Here is a 21,531-nt window from a genome sequence, read left to right as displayed (position 1 = left end):
CGGACTAGTATCAGAGAGTGATTCAAGAGGATTAAAGAGGACTGGAAGTTGTCAGAAACAGAAAAGTACCGGACGACCAAGCAGAAGTGCAGCAGATGTTGAACGAGTGTGAGAATCATTTCAACAGACCCAGAAAACCCATTTGACGCAAGTCAAGAGAACTGAGACTACAAACCACCACTGCACACAGGATTTTGCATAAAAGACTGAAGCTTTATGTCTATATGGTGCAGATTGTGCACGAACTCAAAACAGACCCAAATGCAAGGCGTTTGCCTTGGAAATGCTTAGTCACATAGAGAATGGCAAATATGACCTGAAAAAGGTCATGTTCAGACGCAGCTTGTTTACATGCATCAGGGAAGGTCAACCAGCACAATGTGAGGATCTCTGGATCTGAAAACCCCACGTGGGCATTGAACACATACGTGACAGTCCAAAGGTCAATGCGTGGTGTGACCTTCTCCATGACCGCTTGCCGGGTCCGTTTTTCTTTGCAGAGGATACAGTGACCTCAACAATTTGCATGAACATGTTAGAAGGATTCACACGTTCGCACAGATTGAAGACCTGCAAACCGATATCATTTTTTAACAGGATGGTGCTCCCCCTCATTGGGCCTTCGTCATTCGAACCGTCCTGAATGAAAATTTTCCAGGTCGCTGGATTGGCCGAGACAGACCAACCACCTGGCCCCCACGATCACCAGCCAAAACCCCCCTTGATTTTTTTTTCTGTGGGTGTTTGTCAAATATGTTGGCTTCAACATCAAGGTGGCAAACCTGCAGGACCTTCATTCTCGGATCACATCTGCATGCCCACTGGTGGATGCAAACATGCCGAGTTGGACATGGCAAGATCTCGTGTACCACCTTGATGTCCTTCTCGCAACAAACGGAGCTCACATTGAAGTATATTTTTCTTATTATGTATAAACTTATGAGTTTCTGTATCATTAAACCAAAGGGTATCATTGTATTATTTGTGGTTCCAATTATATGAACAATCAAAGTTGTCCAGGTCTTTTTGGAACACACTGTGTCGTGGTTTTGGATGAGGTATGATCTGCTGAGATGGTGGTGAACAGCTCTTAATACCCGGAGAGAAAAATAACATTGAAGAGAATGTGGAAGTTGGTTCCACAGGTGAGGGGGGGGGGAAGGAATGAATGGTGGTGAGGAGCAGTGTTTTGGGATTTTTGGAGTTTCACCAGAAGGGGGGTGATGATGGACTTCATGAGCCCTGAAGAAACCTGGGGAGTGGGAGGGATATAGCACAGAAAAAGCAGAGGATACAAGACCACAAAGGAAGCAGCAGAAGACAGATGACTGACCTGGCTGTGATGGGAAAGTGACAGACCCACGTTACTTTCAATGCATTCCTACTCCTCGAATCAATTTGCTGTGCTCTATGGATGGTAGCTCATTCCATCACACTGCCTGCTTTGCTATAAAGTGGGTCTTAGTTTCGTGATCACATGTATCTTCAATAGTACAGCAGATAAGCACAAAAATTGTGCGTTTTATGAGAAAAGCATGAATTTTCTGACATAGTCAGTGAATACCATAAGGTTTAGTTTCAGATGTGGAGGGAATTCAGATTTGACCTCTGAGGACCGTGAGATCAAATCCAAGATGGCCGCAAGTCCACTGGGTCTAATGTTCAAACGCGTTTAATTTTGGAACTAAACAGTGTAAAAAAAACATTTAAGGTGTCATCTCCAACTACATTTGGAATGGCCATTCGTTTGGTGATACTTTTGAGATCGCCAGGAGCCAAGGAAATGCATTTCGATCAAGGTCAAGGTCAAATTATGTTAAAAACTTTTGGACATTCTTTTGGTAAAGACAATGGATTGGACGTATGCAATATAGCGAAACTTCGCTTCCATTTTGACACTATAGGGATAATAATACAAAAAAATTAACAGAATAGTCCCATGCTGCTAGTCCATTTAATACCTTATTCATAGCAATGATGATGATGGTAATGGTAGTGATCAAACTCTAACAGCCTCCAGAACAGAAGCACAGTGCAGTGCACTTGAGCGCAGCTTTGGCACACTTGCACCATCCAGTGCATCCTTTCTCACAGCGGCAGCGGATCAATTCATGGCATGATTTTGATGCTTCGGGGAGAGTGGTCCAAAGCGGCTGCCACCCAGTTGTTTCCTTTGTCCAGCCCCAGTCAGATGGCTCTGGCATCTCTGGATCCAGGACCAATGCCTGGTTGCAACAGTTGGCCTGGGAGCAAGTGTGCTCGATGTGCTGTTTGAGTACTGCCTGGGTTGGAGGAATGTTCTCTAGAGTTCTAGACTTCTGTGTGAAGATCTGTTTCCTGGCATGATTCACTTCCGTGCTCTCACTGGTTCGGTCGTACATTATCACCACAAATCGTTCTAGTAGTAACATTGATCCTTCACTGACCTCACTTGGCATGCATAGGAGTTCATTGAAAGCATCATTCACCTCTGGGAAAGACTTCCAAGTTTCCCAGGCAGTCTTCTTTCCTCTGCCAGAGAATGCATATACAGTGTCACACCCGGTGAAAGCGTGAAGGACTGGGAATAACTAAATTCTAAACTAAATTAAATAAATTAAAAAGCTAAATAACTAAATTTGCCACAATGACGCCACTCGGTATTCATTTGCAAATTTCAACTGATTGCTTATTTTTTGATAAAATTTTAACTTGACCTTGACCTAAATTAATTTGCTTGAATTCTGACATTCTCAAGGGTATCACCAAATGAATGGGCATCCCCAATTTAGTTAGAAATGACACCGTAAATGTTTTTCTGCGCAGTCTGGTTCCAAAATTAAGGACGTTTGAACATTAGACCCGGGTGACGAGCGGCCGTCTTGGATTTGACCTCTCACTGTCCCCTCAGAGGTCAAATCTGACTTCCCTCCACATCCGAAAATAAACATTATGGTATGACCTCACTATGCTAGAAAGTTCATGCTTTTCTCATAAAATGTACAATTTGTTAAAATATGAGAGCTTATCCACTGTATTACAAATATAAGCGCATTTCCAGAGCGAAGTTCAAATAATATTCCCAATTGCAATGATTTTCTGCCAGCACAAGCATGCCAGCACCTTGCCATCCAGAAAATTCTTACTTGTTGACAAGCTAACAGTGTCGTCTTGCATTTTAACAATAGTGTTGTGGAAATGGCTCCTCGGGGTTAATGAATGCATAAAATAAAGCAGATATTTCCTTAATGAGCATTCAGAATAAGCATGAAGTAATTGTCGGAAAAAAAGATGCGCCGTCATTATGTTTAGATAGACAACATCCACATCCCTATTTGTTTGTATCTAAGAACCACCTTCCCTTCCGACCTTTTATTTCATGCAGAATCCTCTGTTATCTGTCCTAAATGTTTATTTTCCCTGTAGTGCTTTTATTTTCTGGTGCCAAGCACCCAGGGATCGGCAGCGAGTCTTGTCCAAGAGGAAACATCAACAGCCACCAAAAGATCAGATGGAGACTTGTCCTGCAGTAAAAACTGTCACACACCCAAAGTTCGAATGGCTAAAATAGGGCTCGTTCCGCCCACCAAGCGACCAATTGTAAGTGGGAGTGGAGGGACCGACCACGCCACAAGCTCGAGTGGGGGCCGGGGAGTAAGAATAAAGGCGGTGCATCATATCCTGGAATGGCCTACATGTCCCGGTTCTTGAATAAGAATGGTCCAAGCAGTTAAGGCCTAAGTCACATTTGCTCTACGGCGAGGATACGGCGGCCATACGCCCTCTGAATTGACAGAAACGTGCGGCGGCCGCAGAGTTTCTGAAGTGGCCTCAGGGTGGCCCTACGCCATATGGCTATATTTTACAGGCCGTAGGGTCGCCGTGGAATTATAATGCGGAGTTATAACTTTTTTCATTTCTACGTTCGCCGTAACAATTCGACAAGCCGAAACAAAACAACTGGTTAAAAATAAATAAATAAATAAAGAACCCACTCGTTACCGTCCGTCTGGCTGCACGTTCGCCTTGGGCCCCCCCTGCGGTCGCCTTGCGTCTGCCTTGAAAATTCTATGGCCGCCGCAGGGACGCCCTAAGGTCACCGTGCGACATCACATCAAAGACCGTACGGCACCCCCACGTTTTCGGTCTCCACAATTTCTAAATACGCCGTGCGGCTACCCGAAAAATAAAAACATATGTGACTGCTACATTGTGTGACCGTGGAAATACAGCGGCCGCCCTATAATTGCTAGTGGCCGTAGATTTTGGAAACCCCACGGCCGCCGTGGCAAATGTGACTTTGGCCTTAACCAACACTTGCAGAGTTTCAAATCACCTTTTCTTTAATTTAAAATACTACAAATGCGTTGGTTAAAAAAAAAAAAACCCTGCATTGTCCACATAACCACACGTCCCTACTGACCGGGGAAGCGCCCGCTCACCCTCTGCAGAGGAGATGCCACAACACATCGGCAGAGCACAAATATTCATGAGACAAGACAGGCATGGAATATAATATACATTTTACATTCAAACTTGGTTACATCACACATCTGACGTGATAAAATGGATGCCTGGAGAGATACTTGGACGTGGCTGAGAGAGAGAAGGAGAGAAAGACCAAGACTCAACGGGCAGCGCTATACTGCGCTGCTGCACCTTTTCCTCTTGTGCCATGTGTGTGCAGCGGCAATCGCAAAACTGGTGAGATTGGTTCCACTGTGCCTCCTCCAAATGTAATGGTGCCCTGCCAGGCACTGTCCAGTATGTCAGTCTTGTCAACATCTCATGTCTCTCTATTGCGGAACGAATGAAGACCTCCAAGATGGATAACGAAGGTTCTTGCTTGTTCGCTTGTTCTGTACGAGAGCACGTATCAGGTATTGGGTTAAGAGGTCTTCATCATCTGATCGAGCGAATTCGGGCATTTTGCCTCTCGATGGCAGAAATAATCTACAGTGGTTGCCAGTCCTATTGTAGATCGCTTGAACCGGTCTCCCCCTTAAGGCGAAGTGCACTTCATACCGTTCTGCAAGTATATTAGCAGTCGCTAATTCATGCCTCATCTATCCGCTGCCATAGATGATTTTCTGACTCTACTTTGTCTGTTTCCTATCCCTCAACCTGCCTGGCAATGGTTGTACCTACCAGCTTAGCTCTCTGGGTTTTTGGAACACACTCAGTGATAGTCAACCTACAGCGCCCAAATAACCCCCACAGCCATCCCAAATGCCCTCCTGCTGTGCTGTTTTCCAGCAATTTAAGGGGCGAGCCCAGCCAGAACATAAATCACAAGCACTCTAGCATTTGGGCACTCGGGCTTAACCTGTACGGTCCTCAGGCACACATGGGCATAGCACAGGGAGGGCGCTGGATGCCATCCCAGTATTTGAAAACCCGATGTTTTTGCCTGTCGCTCTTAAGAGGTCTTAATTGTTGATCGATGTTGAGCATAGCACGATGTTGAAGCAATGCAATTTTCATTGCTTCTTTTTGTATTCCCGTCCACCGTGTGCCATCAAATACATTATAAAACAAGAAAAACAGCAATCAGAGAATGCAGACCCTCGCCAGGACTTGTTTTGTGTGGTGTGTTGCGTGGCGTTTGTGTACTGATGTGTTACGGAATTAATAAGAGACATAATTAGAACTGCCACTTTATAAATGCTGGCGATAGTTGTCATTTCAGAGAAGATTTTTTTTGAAGGTTTAAAAAAACAAAAAACAAAAAACAATATGGCTGCCGAATCACGTAACCGATGGTGTCATCCAAAAAAAAAATTGTGGACCATTTTATGCCTCAAAAAGATGACCCCAGATGACCATCAAAAAGTTTCATACTGATCGGATGTAGCGTTCTACATTTGCAATTATGATGTCATAACGAAGGCACCTATGACATCAAAACATCACACTCATTCCCCATGAAGAGTACTTGCCATATGCCAAGTTTCAATTTTTCCTTGGTGCGGTTTCAGAGATACAGAGGTCCAAAATTTTTCCATTTTTCCAATATGGCTGCCACACCACATGACCTATATCATAATTATCATTAAAACATTCTACACGAGTAGTCGCGCCAATGGTAAAAAAAATTTTGACTCAATCCGACAAGAGGTTGAGGAGAAAAAAACACGAAAGTTCTGTGCGGAGACAGACAGACAAACAAACAAACAAACAAACAAATGGACCCAAATGCAATACCCTCTCCTTCGGCAAGGGTAATGACTTGTTCTCTGGGTGATTCTGTTTATAGTGGTGGCTTCATCTGGTGGTTTCATTAAATCCTGTTGAAGGCTAATTGGCTGTAGTTAACACCGCTCGATACACTCACTTCACATGACTTTGGTTGCTCAGGCAGAGATTAAGATCAGTCATGTAACATCTATCGATGCGACACTCGCCCGATTGAGGGACCCCAATCTGTATAGTAATGAGTCTTGAGACACGAGAATCCGACAAGGGTCTTTGAAAAGGGGTGACTGTCGCAGTCGTTTTAACATGACTCGCTGGCTTCAAAACGGGCAACTGGAACAGTCTGGTGGTTGTTATATTATATACTTATGACATCTGTCCAACAAGAGGGTGAAGACATAGCGTACTTACCATAAGTTGTCCATAGTTCAGCTTTGACTCTTGACCAGACCATAAAATGTCACTCTGGTATTCTTGCAGGAAGGGTGATGCATGAAAAAGTGCACTGTTCGTCATATGTGGCATGAAGCGAGCTAGGGACATGTCTACCAGAATTGATTGCTGTTGGATGTTAAAGATCCCAGGGTGTGACTCAGTGGCAGCGTAGTTAAAGCGTCTCCTGTGACTCGCGGAAGTCAGCGGTTCGATTCCGACCTTGGCTGAGTCATACCAAAGACTTTACAAATGGTACGTTCTGTTTCCTTGCTTGATGCTCAGCATTTAAGGAATAGAGCACAGACAAACCCCATGTGATGGAATTCTTTGGGAGGTACATTTCTCTGTAATAGTGCCCCACTGATTGTGTACAGAAAAGTTCCACCACACAGGGTACTGTGTTCCAGGAAGTAACTTCCCTCAAGATCAACGACCATGTTTGTCTGATCTCAAGTCCTGTGCTGTCAGTCATTTCTATCTGCAAGGTGTTTCAAAAAGAGTGATGCAACTTTAAATATTTATTTACAAAGAAACAGAAACCTCTGGAACATGAACCAAACATTTCTTGAAAGCTCATGACATGGTATTTTCTGTCACTGATTGCTATTACAGTAAGTTACTGCTTGAGTTGGTGAGAGCCCAAAGTCTGAAATTGGCATTTACACAAAATCCTTGTAATTGACGTTCTCAATGTTCTCATACCATAGAGCCACCACTTTTGTCTTCTGCTTCACTGTCAATAGCAGAGTTGAGCTACAGAGCTATAAATCCCAGGGAACAAATACCATGATAACACCAAAAAACCCTGAAAAGGAAAAAGGTATAGGTCAAAAAGAAAGAAATGGCAGGAAGTCAATGTTGTTACTATCTTTTTGAAACACCCTGTATATCATCATCATTTTGTATGCAGCCTGTGGCTGCTGGTTGCATCATTGCTGGGAGTGTGGCTGTGCCGCTGATGCAGTTTCCCCTGTTTCCAGTAAGCTGGTACTCATTTTGTCAACCTCAGAAGGATGATGGCACAAGTCAACCCACCTGATGTTGTACAACGGCACAACAGAGGGCTCAAACTCAAGACCCTAAGATCTTAAGCCAGCCACCTTAACCATTCAGCCAAAACCAGGCTCATTCTATCTACATGAGAATGCGTTATTTGTGTGCGACAACTCTTCCATGAGCTGGAGAAACTGGATGCATAAAACCATGAAATATGTTGCAGCTGCAATAATCCAAACATATTATGGTTTACTTTCCCTTGTTAGGTCAAGTAATGAGAAGGTTATATCCAGATAAACAAAAGGAATGCACATAACAAAATAAGAAAGAGGAGGTCACTGAGTTTAGCAACATGGGAAGTACATCAGAGAGAAGGAACACATTTTACTCTGATATGTGACACTCACCCTTCTCCGCCCCTCTTCGTGATCTTGAGGCGGAAATCCACAGAGTTCATGCTTGGAGGCTTCCATTTGAGCATGTCTACACAGCGACCAGCCTTGTAGACCTGAGGTACATGCCGCAGATTTCATTAATTAGTCCTAAAATAAAACGCTTGTTGCTGTGACAGTTAAAATTACAAAGCGAAGTAGTCAGAAATTATTTTATTTCTTAATTACATGTTCATTTTGATCATCAGAATGGAGGGAAGGATGGTGGTGAGGAGACAGGAAAGGGACTTGGTGTAAGCGTGAGCTATCGACAGCTCAACAATATTTTGAAAGCGCCGTTGCTTACCTTTTTAGATGGGATAAAATCAGGCAGGGATATGTACACAGCACTAAGGTTTAATAGTTTATCTGCCAATTATGAAATGCATGTTGAAGTGACGACATCACAAGCACTTAATAATTTCAATTGAATGTTATATTTTGAAGACAAAACGGAACATGAATAGGAAGACAAGTTTGCCGTTTTATAGTACTCTGGCTCCGAATTCATCCCGATCGTACATACACAGACAGGAGTGCGACAATGTTTTTTACTGTCTGCCTATCTGGCAGTCAAACAAAATTGAAAAATCATTCCAAACATGAAACTTACTGTTTTAAGGATGAAGGACACAAACAATAGGCACGAAGAACTAATGTAGCATGTTAAATAAGGTGGTGTGTAAGACACTGTATCAATGGTGGTGAGCTTCTGGAATTAACTTTTTGTTTTCTTCAACCTTTAAAATCTTTCTATTTTATTTCAATTTAATTATACCTTTTTGTTACTTTCAAAAACCACCACAGCACTGTAAGCATCATGACCATTTGAAATTTAGATACTGTGCTTGACAACACTTCTACATTTTAATTTCCCGGTGACATAATCATAGTTTTAAACTTTTACAAACTGTCATCACAACCAACATCAAGGGTATAAGGTGGGTGAAAATTGATAACAGTTTTCATTTTCTTTGGTACACTCGACTGAAGTTACTCATCGTTTCCATGCATTTTTACTTCTGCCACTGAAGGTTATGTTTTCACTCCTGTCCATCTGTTTGTGACTTATGAAATCTAAAGATTTCGTAAGTATATTGATGACTTCCGTCGTGTGTGTGTGTGTGTGTGTGTGTGTGTGTGTGTGTGTGTGTGTGTGTGTGTGTGTGTGTGTGTGTGTGTGTGTGTGTGTGTGTGTGTGTGTGTGTTTGCTTGTTTGTAGGCACGATAACTCGAGAACGGAAGAAGCTACCAATGTCAAATTACACCATGTGATTCAGGAGGGTGATGGCTAGTGCTGATTAGATTTTGGTCAAAATCGGTCAAAGGTCAAGGTCACAGTGAGGTCAAACATCCAAAAAATGATAACTCGAGAACGGAAGAAGCTACCAATGTCAAATTACACCACGTGATTCAGGAGGGTGATGGCAAGTACTGATTAGATTTTGGTAAAAATCAGTCAAAGGTCAAGGTCACAGTGAGGTCAAACATTCGATTTTTGATGGTTTGGTACAGAATCATCGTAGAAACTTCTGGTTTGCGTCGCGACCTTCTTTGGAGACAGATTTTATTAGACAAGGTCAGAGGTCAAGTTGACGATTTCGTAAGTACCAGTCTATGACTGCTTGTTTGTCTGTCTATTTGTGAACAGGATATCTCAAAAAGTTGTGGACGGATTCAGACAAAATTTGGTAGAGAGCTTGAGTACATGACATTGACGAAATGATAATATTTTGATGAAGATCCAAAAATATTTTAAGTGATTTTTCACGATTGAGATATAGCAGGATATTTCAAAAAGTTGTGGACGGATTCAGACGAAACATGGTGGGCAGGATGGGTATGCAACAAGGAAGACTCCATTCAATTTTGGTGAAGACCCGAATCCAGATTCAGAGGGCGAAAATGATATACAGCACAATATCTCAAAAAGTTATGAATGGATTCGGATGAAACCTGGTGGATGAGTTAGTTAGGTGACAAGAACAAGCCGATTAAATTTTAGTTCACATCCGAATACAGATCCGGCCTATCAGTGGGAAACAAAATGTAAACTAATCAGCTTGGCGGAGATATGCGCTCTACGGAGTGCCCTTCTAGTACGTTTTATTTTTGGTCATGCTCTCTTTTTTCTCAAAACAAAACTTTTTCTTTAGATCCCTCAATATAATTGATGTGATCGCCACATCTTTAATTGCAAAAAACACAATGTTCACAGTGGGTACCTCCTCTACCAAGAAGACTAGTTCACAAAAAAACAAAAATACAAGAAAAGCTATTACAAGGAAGTCAATTGTGTGGGGATAAATGAAAAAGGCAACAATATAAGTGAAAGTTTTAATAACAACTGTTAACCCTTTCAGACATATGTACATCAAATCAAAACATTCACAATGAAACAACAAAGGAAAAACCGTTTTCTATATTCCTTGTCACGTATGAGTGTGGAAAGCATGATGTGATGGGGGGAAAGAAAGACTCACATCAATTGGATTAGAACCAGCTGGTTGGAAGACCAACCCATCCACCTCGTGGCTCACCTGCTTTGCAAACTTCCCTTCGAGGAGCTGTGGGTTGTTTTGGAACAAGCAAACATCAGAAGAATAAATTGGCCAAAAAAAACACTGAGATGAACTATCTGGTGTCTGATGCTACTCACAGTACTCCTGTAATATCTGATGGTCAGTGAGTTTCAACTATGTTTAAAAAAAAAAAATAATTAATGCTGGTTTTGTAAATCTCAGCATTTGCTTAGTCGTAAATGGCTTGACGATGCGCACAACAGGCTATAGAATGGGATCTTCAGAGGGACAGCGTCAAATCAGATGTTAATTTTGAATAACAAATAATTGTCAAACGAGACAAGTCTGCGATCAAATAAAGCTGATTTCAAGGGGAAACCAAATGCAATTTCGTTATTCTGAAAACCACTGAGAATCATTAATCACGGACTAATTTGAAGGGGGGGGGGATCTGAATTTTTATTGCCAATCACAAAGTGTCAAAAAAGCCCTGGAGTGTCGATTTTCGATTTTGCCAGTGACGTCATATTTTGAAATCATCTTGATCTGAATAGCGGCTTTATATAGAGAACATTGTATTTCGAGCTCGGATTCCGATCCTGATTCCACTGTCTTTAGCAACTCTGAAGGTTCTCAGGATGTTGAAACTGATCAGTGGGATTTTGAAGAAACTACTGGGGCCAAAATTAATGATGGAAATGCTTTTGGGGGAACTGTGGAGCTGAAATGTTTCGAGGCTTGTGCGAGCAATTCAGTTGAAGAAGGCAGAAGTGTTAATGAAGATGAAAACGCTGGCTGTATGTTCAATACAGCTCGGTAGGTTTTGTTTTTCTGTTCAATTCACGGTTTACAAGTGACTTTGTATTAATTTATAAATCAGTTTATATATCACTCGAGCAGAAATACCCGTCATCGCCTGACAGCTGGCACCACCCACGCACACTCGGATAAAATGGGCGACAAATGCTTTGTCCCACTGTCGTAGGCCGACCAGGTGTCTTGTATGTTAAGGGATTATCACGTTTAATACTTTCCCAGGAAACCATTTGTGTCTGTGCAGTGTTCGTGCTGTAGTCTGTGTCATGCCATGTTTGTGACATATACGTGCTGTGGTGCTGTGTTATGTCAAGCGACTGCCCCAATGGAGGGTGGAGTGGTGCTTAGGGGATTGGGGGGTGTGGAGTGTTGTGGGGGAGAGGGTGTGTGGGATGGTAGTACATATTGTGGGGGTGATGGTTGATGGGGGGTTGTGGATGGGGGAGAGGGGTGGAGGAAAATTTTCGCATCTGTCAAATCCTCTCTGAGTAGTACATGATGATACGTACATACTTTCTCTCTACTATAAATAGATGGTGGTTCATTTGACTTGCAGAAATTTGTGTTGATAATAAATAATATAATTATTTTAAGGTGCTCTTGTGGTAACTGCCAGACAATGACAACAGGTGTGATTCACCGCTCAAATTGCTCATGCACATATGCCGGTAACTCTGAAGAGATGGTGTTTCCGTTTCGAGTGACAACTGTTTCTTCTGCTTAATTGTGGGGATGGAATCCTTTCTCAATCATGATGGATAACCACAATATCTACAGCCATCTCTGTCATTTCATAACAATGTTCTGTAAAATGTTCCAAGCACAAAAGCCAACATTTTATACCAATCCACAAGCGGGTAATTCGGGCAAACCTCGTCCAATTTCTGGAAAATTCAGGGTCTTTCGGCCATTGGTGTAGCATGAAACCATCTCGGTTTGTTTGTATTACTATGCAGGCACCAAGTATGCATCGACTCGGCATATTTGTGGAAAATCGAAAATTATTCGCCGTTTGAGTTAAATCACACTGCGATGCAACCCGGAGACAGTACGGATATGACGGTCAACTTCCTGAAGCGACGTCAAGGCTAATCTGAAGAAGAAGATTGACTTTAAATCGCAAATTTACCCACAATATAATTCGGAAATAAGAAAAAGACATCATATCTATTTTGTAGGGCATCAAGCAAGAGATTAACGTGGAGATTGTCTCAGCATTTAGGTTCTCCTTTAAGCATCTTTCGGCACGTACTCACATTGCGAGCCTGCGAGATATCCCAAAAAGGCTTGGCACGGATACTGAAAGGCTCACGGGCACGATCAATGAGACCTGACTTCATCTTGTTGTGTCGTGGTTCGATTATTTCGTGATTGATGCAAAGCAATCTCCTCCTGAAATCGCATTCTCCGACAGGTTGGTTCTGCACAAGAGGGTGGGGTAAGTGTGAGTATACCACTATATTATTTATGTGCAGTCTATGTATGTGTGTGTGTATATATACATACATACATATACATACATATACATACATATATATACATACATATATATATATATATATGTATATATATATATATATATATATATATATATATATATATATATATATATATATATATATTGTTGCGGTCTTCGCGCCCGCCGGCGTGCTGACGGCCACGTAACTCGAATCGCGGCACGTCGCCCACCGGACGGACAATCCAGTCGTGACCCTCTCGGACTAACGCCGGGAACCAGTCACGGGTGGACCTTTCGGTCTCACCGCGATCGAGCCAATCGGCCCCCGCGTGGGATAGGGTTGCTCGCCAAATTCGAACTACCTAAGTACCCACGCGGAGGGTAGACCGGCCGATCGACCCTCGCCGCAGGTCGACTTCGGACACGGGCCACTTAAGCGACCCGTTCCGTACTATCAGAATAACCGAGCGGTGTTATCGCCGACCTCGACGGTTCGATTAATTATCGGGCGTATTCAGCCCACTACCAACCCTTTACGTGAAGCAAGATGGGGATTCAATGGAGGAAAAGACGAAGCGAAGCGGGAGAACAGTTCAACAATAAAGCACATTTATTCGCGACGAACGGAAAGCACACAAATACAATTCCACCAAATGCACACAAAAAAAAAGAAAACACAATTCCATTTACACAAAAGCAAACATAAAAGTGAAAACACAGTGCAGAGCTAATACCGACTACCGAGCACACGGCAACACTTATACAATTCTACTTCACAGACGGCGCCGACAACACATACCCAAAACCAAGGAAAAGAAATACCCTCAAGAATGAGGCAGGCCTGAGGCCGAGACCGGGTCGGGCCTACCCGTCTGGTGATGAGACGCGGAGCGGCGATGGCCCCGCAACCCGCCGGCCTCGCGGACAGTGCCTGGCAGGGGGTGGGAACGGGGCCCCCTTGGTCGCACTATCTCAGCGCGGGGGGAAACAGGAGGGGGTTGCTGATGCTCGGGGTATAGAGGATCTTTATTATCCCTGGTGTGCGTCTCCACCTCGGCCAGGTCGCGCTGCCGGCCTCCCTCGGGCGTGCAGCTCCTGGCACCGACGCGAGCACCCCCTCGTCCGACTCTCTTCAGCTTCTCCAGCCACTGCAGGCTTCGGGCTCCAGACTTCCACACTCGTCCCCTCCGTTCCGACTCCTTCTCGTTCTCGTTTTCGTTCTCCTTCTCGTTCTTCTTTTCTTTCTCGTTCTCCTTTTCGTTTTCGTTCTCCTTTCGTTCTCGTTCTCCTCTTGTTCTCCTTTCTCTGACTGACGAACACCGTCCTTTTATCCCCCCCGTAACTTCGCCTTTGACCCCCTCCCTTTGACCTTTCACCTCGCTCCCCATTGGCCCGAGCAAAAGTGGGCGTGAAGGCTTTTTGATCCACAAATTTGCATATATCGATCGCCCTGGGGGCGGGGCCAATTCGCCCCTCGCTCACCGATTGGACGGCAAAAAGTGGGCGTGTGTCGTTTTTGATCCGTTATTGAAGCACAAAATCCGTGATTTTGTACACGCTGTTCGACGCGCGCTCTGCACGAATCCAACACCGGTACCCACAGCGGGGCAAGAACGGTGGCGATGCTACGGTTGCGAGGTGTGACGTGAAGGTCGTGGCGGTTGTGGTGAAGCGGCGTTGTGGTTGGTGGTTGATGTTGTGGTTGTGGTGGTAACAATGGCGGTTGGTCCAAAATAAAGATAGTAAAAGAAAAACGGCTATCCTGAAGAGTCGCAGCACGCATGAATAACATTTATTCCCACTAGACAACGGGTTTGGGCCTAACTACACATGCACTTACCGAGATACCTCACCTAAGGGACCTGAATGGTGGTTTGCGAATTTGGTAACCACAACACTACCCTCCCTTTTTACAGACTCGTCTCCCGAGTCGTCAAATTTTCGTGTGCCATCATGTGTAGTTTTCCCTAGTACATTTTACCTACGGATCTCCTGAGTGCGACATTCATGGTATTCGTGTCCCCAAAATAAATAACCTGAGGGCTGCGTAACTATCTAAACAAACTCACTCACACGGACGACTTAAATAAAATTGCCGGCGCTAAGACATACATGCCGGGGGCGCACTCATATTTACAGTACATCTTACCTTAACTTACAAATTTTACACTAAACCATGGCCCAGGATCATTGAACTCTGCAAAAAGAAAGCAGTTAGCAGGGAGCCAGGCTGCCCGCATGCAGTCTCTGGCTCAAACAATGCAGGTGACAGGGAACGTGGCTGGCTGCTCAGACGCAGTCCAAGGCCTTCCCTTTTGAACTGAACGCAGTGAACCACAACGGTGCATGGGCTGCACAAACGCAGTCTCCGTGCCAGCTCAAGTGGCACACGCAATGAGCACAACGAATGGATGCATGAATGGATGGACGCAAACACGGTGCACGGGCCGCCACTGCAGGCCCGTGTTGTAGCTGCCAACAGGGCAGTTCTTGCAGCTTGCAAACTTGCTTTCTGATCCTGGCGCACATGGAAACGAACAGGGGGGGGGGCAAAGCAAAAATTGAACGGGGCTGGTGAACGTGGGCAGTGGGCATGGCATAGCAAAGGCAGCAGGCAAACACAGCCCGCAGAAGAAGAAGGCCGCTGCAGGCAAACACAGCCCGCAGAAGAAGACCGTTGCAGGCAAACACAGCCGGCAGATGAACTGGCCGGCACAGGCCTCGAAGAAAAACAGCCAGCAGATGAACTGGCCGGCACAGGCCTCGAAGAAAAACAGCCAGCAGATGAACTGGCCGGCACAGGCCTTGCAGCACACAGCTGCCGATGAACTTGGCCGGCCTCCGCCTTGAAGCAAAACACGGCCAGCCGATGAAGTTGGCCAGCCTTTGCCGTTCAATGGAGGTTGGTGGAGGGAGTGCGGTGGTGCTGGCCACTTGGAAGGCGGGCTCGGACCTACCTACCTGTCTCCCTCCCAACCTATCGCCTTTGCCTGTCACTGTACATACCCACTCCCTTAATTTGTCAAACCCCAATTTAGCCCCAACTTAATTTTTTTCTGTTGTTTTTATTTTTACTTCCCCACTATAAATCGTCCCCTAACCCCCTTTATCGTCCTTGTTCGGCTAACCTATCCTGTCACCTAGCCTACTCCCAACCCCTACGTTCCTTCCCGGAGGGGAACAAGGGAGAGCTAGCGTCCTGTGTCGAGGCCCAACGAAGCCTTCAGAATGGCCTCCCCAGAGTTCGGCGATCTTACCCAAAGTGGGTCCAGCGGCCCACAACGACAGCGAGGGATGGATGGTGCGGAGGGGTACATCTCATAATCTACCCTAACCATTTAACTGTTAAACTGCCCCGGGCTTTCAACAACCCCCTCTCCCTTAAACTATTCCTTCTAACAACCCACATTCCCCTCGCCTCTGTTCCTCTCCTCACAATTTCCCCCCTCCCCCCCCAATTTTCTCTCCCTCCCCTCACACCCTCTCATCCCTCCGACACCTCCCTCCCTTTGGCACCCACCACCCTCTCCCCAATTTCCCCCTATCCCACCCCCGGGCGCTACACTGCCTCCCAGCCTACCAGCTCCCTAACACCCGCCAGTGCCCCCCATGGCACCTCCCCTGAAACGCACACGTGGCAGGCCGGCCTCCCGGGTCCCTTTCCGAGGGTCACCCGTGCCCACTACACTGCCCACGCGGCTAATGGCGCCCCGGGCCCCCGCACCAAGCAGGCGCACCCGTGCCCACTACTCTATCCCGGCCCCCCATGGGCCCTTGGCCTACCGCGGCCGACTAGCCTGGTGCCCGGGGTACCCACTCAGCGATACTCACCTTTCGCAGCCACGCTCCCAAGCCTATCAACAGGGCTCCTGCACCCCTCCAAATGGGTCTCGAGCCTACTTTCCCACCAACAGCAAAACGACCTCCATTTTTCAATTTGACTAACCCCCTAACCCACTTTATACTGACCCCGGGGTCCCTTGGGCGGGAGTCACTCCTCCCCCCAATCACTCATCGCACCATGCATTCCCCATTCGCTCCACACACACAGACCCGCTGGCCTCACTCACTCACCAAGCACATGCTTCCACTTCACTCACCAACTCTTCAACACACACACCACTGAACTCTGCCATCCTTCTAACTACATCCCCTAACTAACTCGTGCTCCCACGTCGTCCCTTAAACTACAGCACGTTCCTTTTAACCTACGTAGCTAAGCTACGTCCCCTCTACACATTCACAAGTCTGTCCATGTTCTCAAATGTCCCAAATAACTTTTATTTCCCAACCTGAAGCTCACTAAATCCCTCTAACTAATCCATTCCACAGACTCCATGAGGACTTACCCCTGCCCCATGAAGTCGGTCTAACTAAGCTAACCCTTCCCCCTAACTAGTTTTCCATCCTGTGCCCAGGGTAAGGGGGTCTTTCACCCCTTGCCCAGGAATCCTTTGCACCCGAAAGTGAGGCTTGTTCTTTTTTCTTTTTTTTTTTCTACATGCGCAGCGCCAGCGCGGCAACTCAGAGCTCGCGCACTTTGCACCTGCCCGTGACGTCATGCAGCTGCACGTGTTCCTCGTCCCTCCTTGGACGGGACCATCCGGCAGAGATACCCCTCCTGCCGGATTCCAACCACACGTGCAGCCATGACGTCACCGTGCGCAAAAAAAAAAAAACACAAGCCCCACGTCTCGAGGGGTTTCCCACGCGAACACATGTGCTCTGCCCGTTGGAGCTGAACACACACGATCGCGTGGAGAACCCGTCCGGTCCAAATCCATTTACCTGCCTAAACTTTGTCCGTCCGCGGGATCGGCAAATCCACCGCGTGCGTTTCCGGACCGGGACTTCACTCTCGCAAGCGAGCACGTGGTGGTCTCGTGCGTTGCACAGCACGAACCGCGTGCTCACTGCTGGGTGAACCCGGCACGGTCCTCGAAACAACTACAGCCGCTACTCGGCTTTCTTTCCTCTGTCGCCGTCTCCGTCTCCATTCCACACACGCACACCTGCGTGTCACGACGCACACAGTCCACTCCATCACATTCACACCGGGAGACGCGGCTGCGTGCTCCCGCATGCCAACCGACATCTCCCTCACATACCGCTCTCTCACACACACGGTCTCCCTTGCACACAGCGACCTTGCACACGGCCGTTCACTCACGCGTGCGGGGGCACTCACCCGCGGTGCCTCACTCGCACTCCGTGCCTCATCCACACACGCGGGGGCACTCACCCGCGGTACCTCACTCATACTCACGGCGACACACACACGCGGTCTCTTCCACACACGGTGCCTCACCCACACACGCGGGGGCACTAACCCGCGGTTCCTCACTCACACTCCGTGCCTCACTCACACACGGCGTGCTGGGAAGCACGTACTCTGGCACCATCGCCACCACACCACTCACACACGGGGTCGCTTCCACACACGGGGACGCACTCACACCTTGCACCACACACACAGGGACAACCACACTGGGGATTCGTGTCCCCACAAGGGTCTCCGGGGCCTCTATACCCCCCAAGCTCTCCGTGCACCCGTCCACAGCACTCCTCCTCTCAACCTCGCAAAGCACGACCGAACTCACCTGGTCGTGACTCACCTCAAGGGGGCAGACTCCCTCCCCTCGTTCCTGGAGGAGGCCATCCCGCTGCTCGCACCGGGTCCCTGCACGGTCCGCGAGCTCACCCCCATTATCCTCCACTACCTCCGTGTGTGTGTGTGCGTCACTTACCCCGTCCAATTCACCCTCTATCTCCCGTGTCTCAACTATTATTATTTCCTTTGTCGTCACCTCATGTCTCGTCTCACACGTTTTGGTCTCCCCATTTAATTTTTCCCTTTTGGTCACCGTCGATTCCTCTGTCACGACCCTCGCCCAACACGCCCCCCGAATTATTTTTTTACCCGCCTCCACCGCGGGCCTGTCAGCCGTTGCACCCCCTTCCAGCTCGTTTGCTCCCACACGTGGAGTCGCCATTCCCAGCTCCCTGGTCACGGCCTTCATGCCCCCCTGCAGGCATCGGCCCATTTTCTGCGTCTCACCCCGCAGCTTTTTCATTTCTTCCCTCATGTTTGTTTCCATTCCGTTCATTTTTGTATCCATCTTTTCGTTTATTTGTTGTGTATTCGCATCCATCGTCGTTTTCACTTCATTCATTTGCTTGTTCATGTCTTTCATTTCGTTTTTTATTTCATTTGTCATTGCCGCCAGCATGGCGCATAGCTGGGCCACGTCGGGTGCGCTTGAGTGAACCGTTTCGGCAGGGGTTGGGGAAGGGTCTTGGTGGAGAGGGGGGGGGAGGTGTCATACACCGCGGCCGCTGCCGCACCCACCTCGGGCCCTGGGTTCAGTTGGGCGAGTCCGTGTTCCTGCACAATCAACATTTCCTGCTCGGGGATTCCATCCTGGACCATGGACTCTACATTATTACACATATACATTTCTAATACCCCCGGCTCCCGCTCGCCTTGAGACGCCATCTTGCTTCTCGTGAAGGGTTAATTTAACTCGCTCGTAATTTGGAGGGAATCGGGGGTCGCTTCTCTCACCCCTGGACCGATTCCCGTGAATTTAATTGGAGACAGGAGAGCCCGTTTTCCTGTTCTCCGATACCAGTGCCGTGAGGAGGGCGATTAATTTGTATCTCACTTCTGACACCAGTGTTGCGGTCTTCGCGCCCGCCGGCGTGCTGACGGCCACGTAACTCGAATCGCGGCACGTCGCCCACCGGACGGACAATCCAGTCGTGACCCTCTCGGACTAACGCCGGGAACCAGTCACGGGTGGACCTTTCGGTCTCACCGCGATCGAGCCAATCGGCCCCCGCGTGGGATAGGGTTGCTCGCCAAATTCGAACTACCTAAGTACCCACGCGGAGGGTAGACCGGGCGATCGCACCTCGCCGCAGGTCGACTTCGGACACGGGCCACTTAAGCGACCCGTTCCGTACTATCAGAATAACCGAGCGGCGTTATCGTCGACCTCGACGGTTCGATTAATTATCGGGCGTATTCAGCCCACTACCAACCCTTTACGTGAAGCAAGATGGGGATTCAATGGAGGAAAAGACGAAGCGAAGCGGGAGAACAGTTCAACAATAAAGCACATTTATTCGCGACGAACGGAAAGCACACAAATACAATTCCACCAAATGCACACAAAAAAAAAAGAAAACACAATTCCATTTACACAAAAAGCAAACATAAAAGTGAAAACACAGTGCAGAGCTAATACCGACTACCGAGCACACGGCAACACTTATACAATTCCCTACTTCACAGACGGCGACGCCAACACATACCCAAAACCAAGGAAAAGAAATACCTCAAGAATGAGGCAGGCCTGAGGCCGAGACCGGGTCGGGCCTACCCGTCTGGTGATGAGACGCGGAGCGGCGATGGCCCCGCAACCCGCGGGCCTCGCGGACAGTGCCTGGCAGGGGGTGGGAACGGGGCCCCCTTGGTCGCACTATCTCAGCGCGGGGGAAACAGGAGGGGGTTGCTGATGCTCGGGGTATAGAGGATCTTTATTATCCCTGGTGTGCGTCTCCACCTCGGCCAGGTCGCGCTGCCGGCCTCCCTCGGGCGTGCAGCTCCTGGCACCGACGCGAGCACCCCCTCGTCCGACTCTCTTCAGCTTCTCCAGCCACTGCAGGCTTCGGGCTCCAGACTTCCACACTCGTCCCCTCCGTTCCGACTCCTTCTCGTTCTCGTTTTCGTTCTCCTTCTCGTTCTTCTTTTCTTTCTCGTTCTCCTTTTCGTTTTCGTTCTCCTTTCGTTCTCGTTCTCCTCTTGTTCTCCTTTCTCTGACTGACGAACACCGTCCTTTTATCCCCCCCGTAACTTCGCCTTTGACCCCCTCCCTTTGACCTTTCACCTCGCTCCCCATTGGCCCTCGAAAAACTGGGCGTGTAGGCTTTTGATCCACAAATTTGCAGACAGGTCGATCGCCCTGGGGGCTAGCCACCCGCCTCGCTCACCGATTGGACGGCAAAAAGTGGGCGTGTGTCGTTTTTGATCCGTTTTTGAAGCACAAAATCCGTGATTTTGTACACGCTGTTCGACGCGCGCTCTGCACGAATCCAACACCGGTACCCACAGCGGGGCAAGAACGGTGGCGATGCTACGGTTGCGAGGTGTGACGTGAAGGTCGTGGCGGTTGTGGTGAAGCGGCGTTGTGGTTGGTGGTTGATGTTGTGGTTGTGGTGGTAACAATGGCGGTTGGTCCAAAATAAAGATAGTAAAAGAAAAACGGCTATCCTGAAGAGTCGCAGCACGCATGAATAACATTTATTCCCACTAGACAACGGGTTTGGGCCTAACTACACATGCACTTACCGAGATACCTCACCTAAGGGACCTGAATGGTGGTTTGCGAATTTGGTAACCACAACAATATATATTGTTACGGTTGTGGAAATTCGGATTACACCACAAAGGGTCCTGAGGTGAGATATATCGGTAACTTCATATGAAGTTAGCCCAAACCCGTTGTATAGAGGGAATATGTGTGATTCATCAGGGCTGCGACGCTTTGAGTTAGCCATTATTCTTTCTCTATTGTTATTTTGGACCATTAAGCCACCAACAACTCAAACACCACCACCTTTGCCTCTTTACCTCCACAACTCCATCCCGCAAACATCACTTCACCGCCATTCCCAAATGACGCCCGCCAACCAC

General features: G+C 47.4%; 1 protein-coding gene across 3 annotated transcripts in view; it reads right to left on the bottom strand.

Annotated features, from left to right (window-relative positions):
• RNGTT (RNA guanylyltransferase and 5'-phosphatase) overlaps positions 1–21,531 on the bottom strand; it is a 105,786-nt gene that overhangs the window by 12,627 nt on the left and 71,628 nt on the right. For all 3 annotated transcript variants that reach the window (XM_085880111.1, XM_085880122.1, XM_085880133.1), the window contains 3 exons: positions 12,631–12,795; positions 10,520–10,603; positions 8,013–8,113 (listed from right to left, as the gene is read on the bottom strand). In XM_085880111.1, coding sequence (XP_085736237.1) covers positions 8,013–8,113; positions 10,520–10,603; positions 12,631–12,795 — 350 coding nt within the window. The remainder of the gene's footprint in view (positions 1–8,012; positions 8,114–10,519; positions 10,604–12,630; positions 12,796–21,531) is intronic.

Source organism: Eptatretus burgeri, chromosome 1 (genome assembly GCF_056783735.1).
Source record: "Eptatretus burgeri isolate ZD-2024b chromosome 1, Ebu_testis_v1, whole genome shotgun sequence".
Lineage (NCBI taxonomy): Eukaryota > Metazoa > Chordata > Myxini > Myxiniformes > Myxinidae > Eptatretus > Eptatretus burgeri.
Note: the sequence above shows the minus strand (reverse complement) of the source record. Positions and strands in the feature narration are given on the sequence as shown.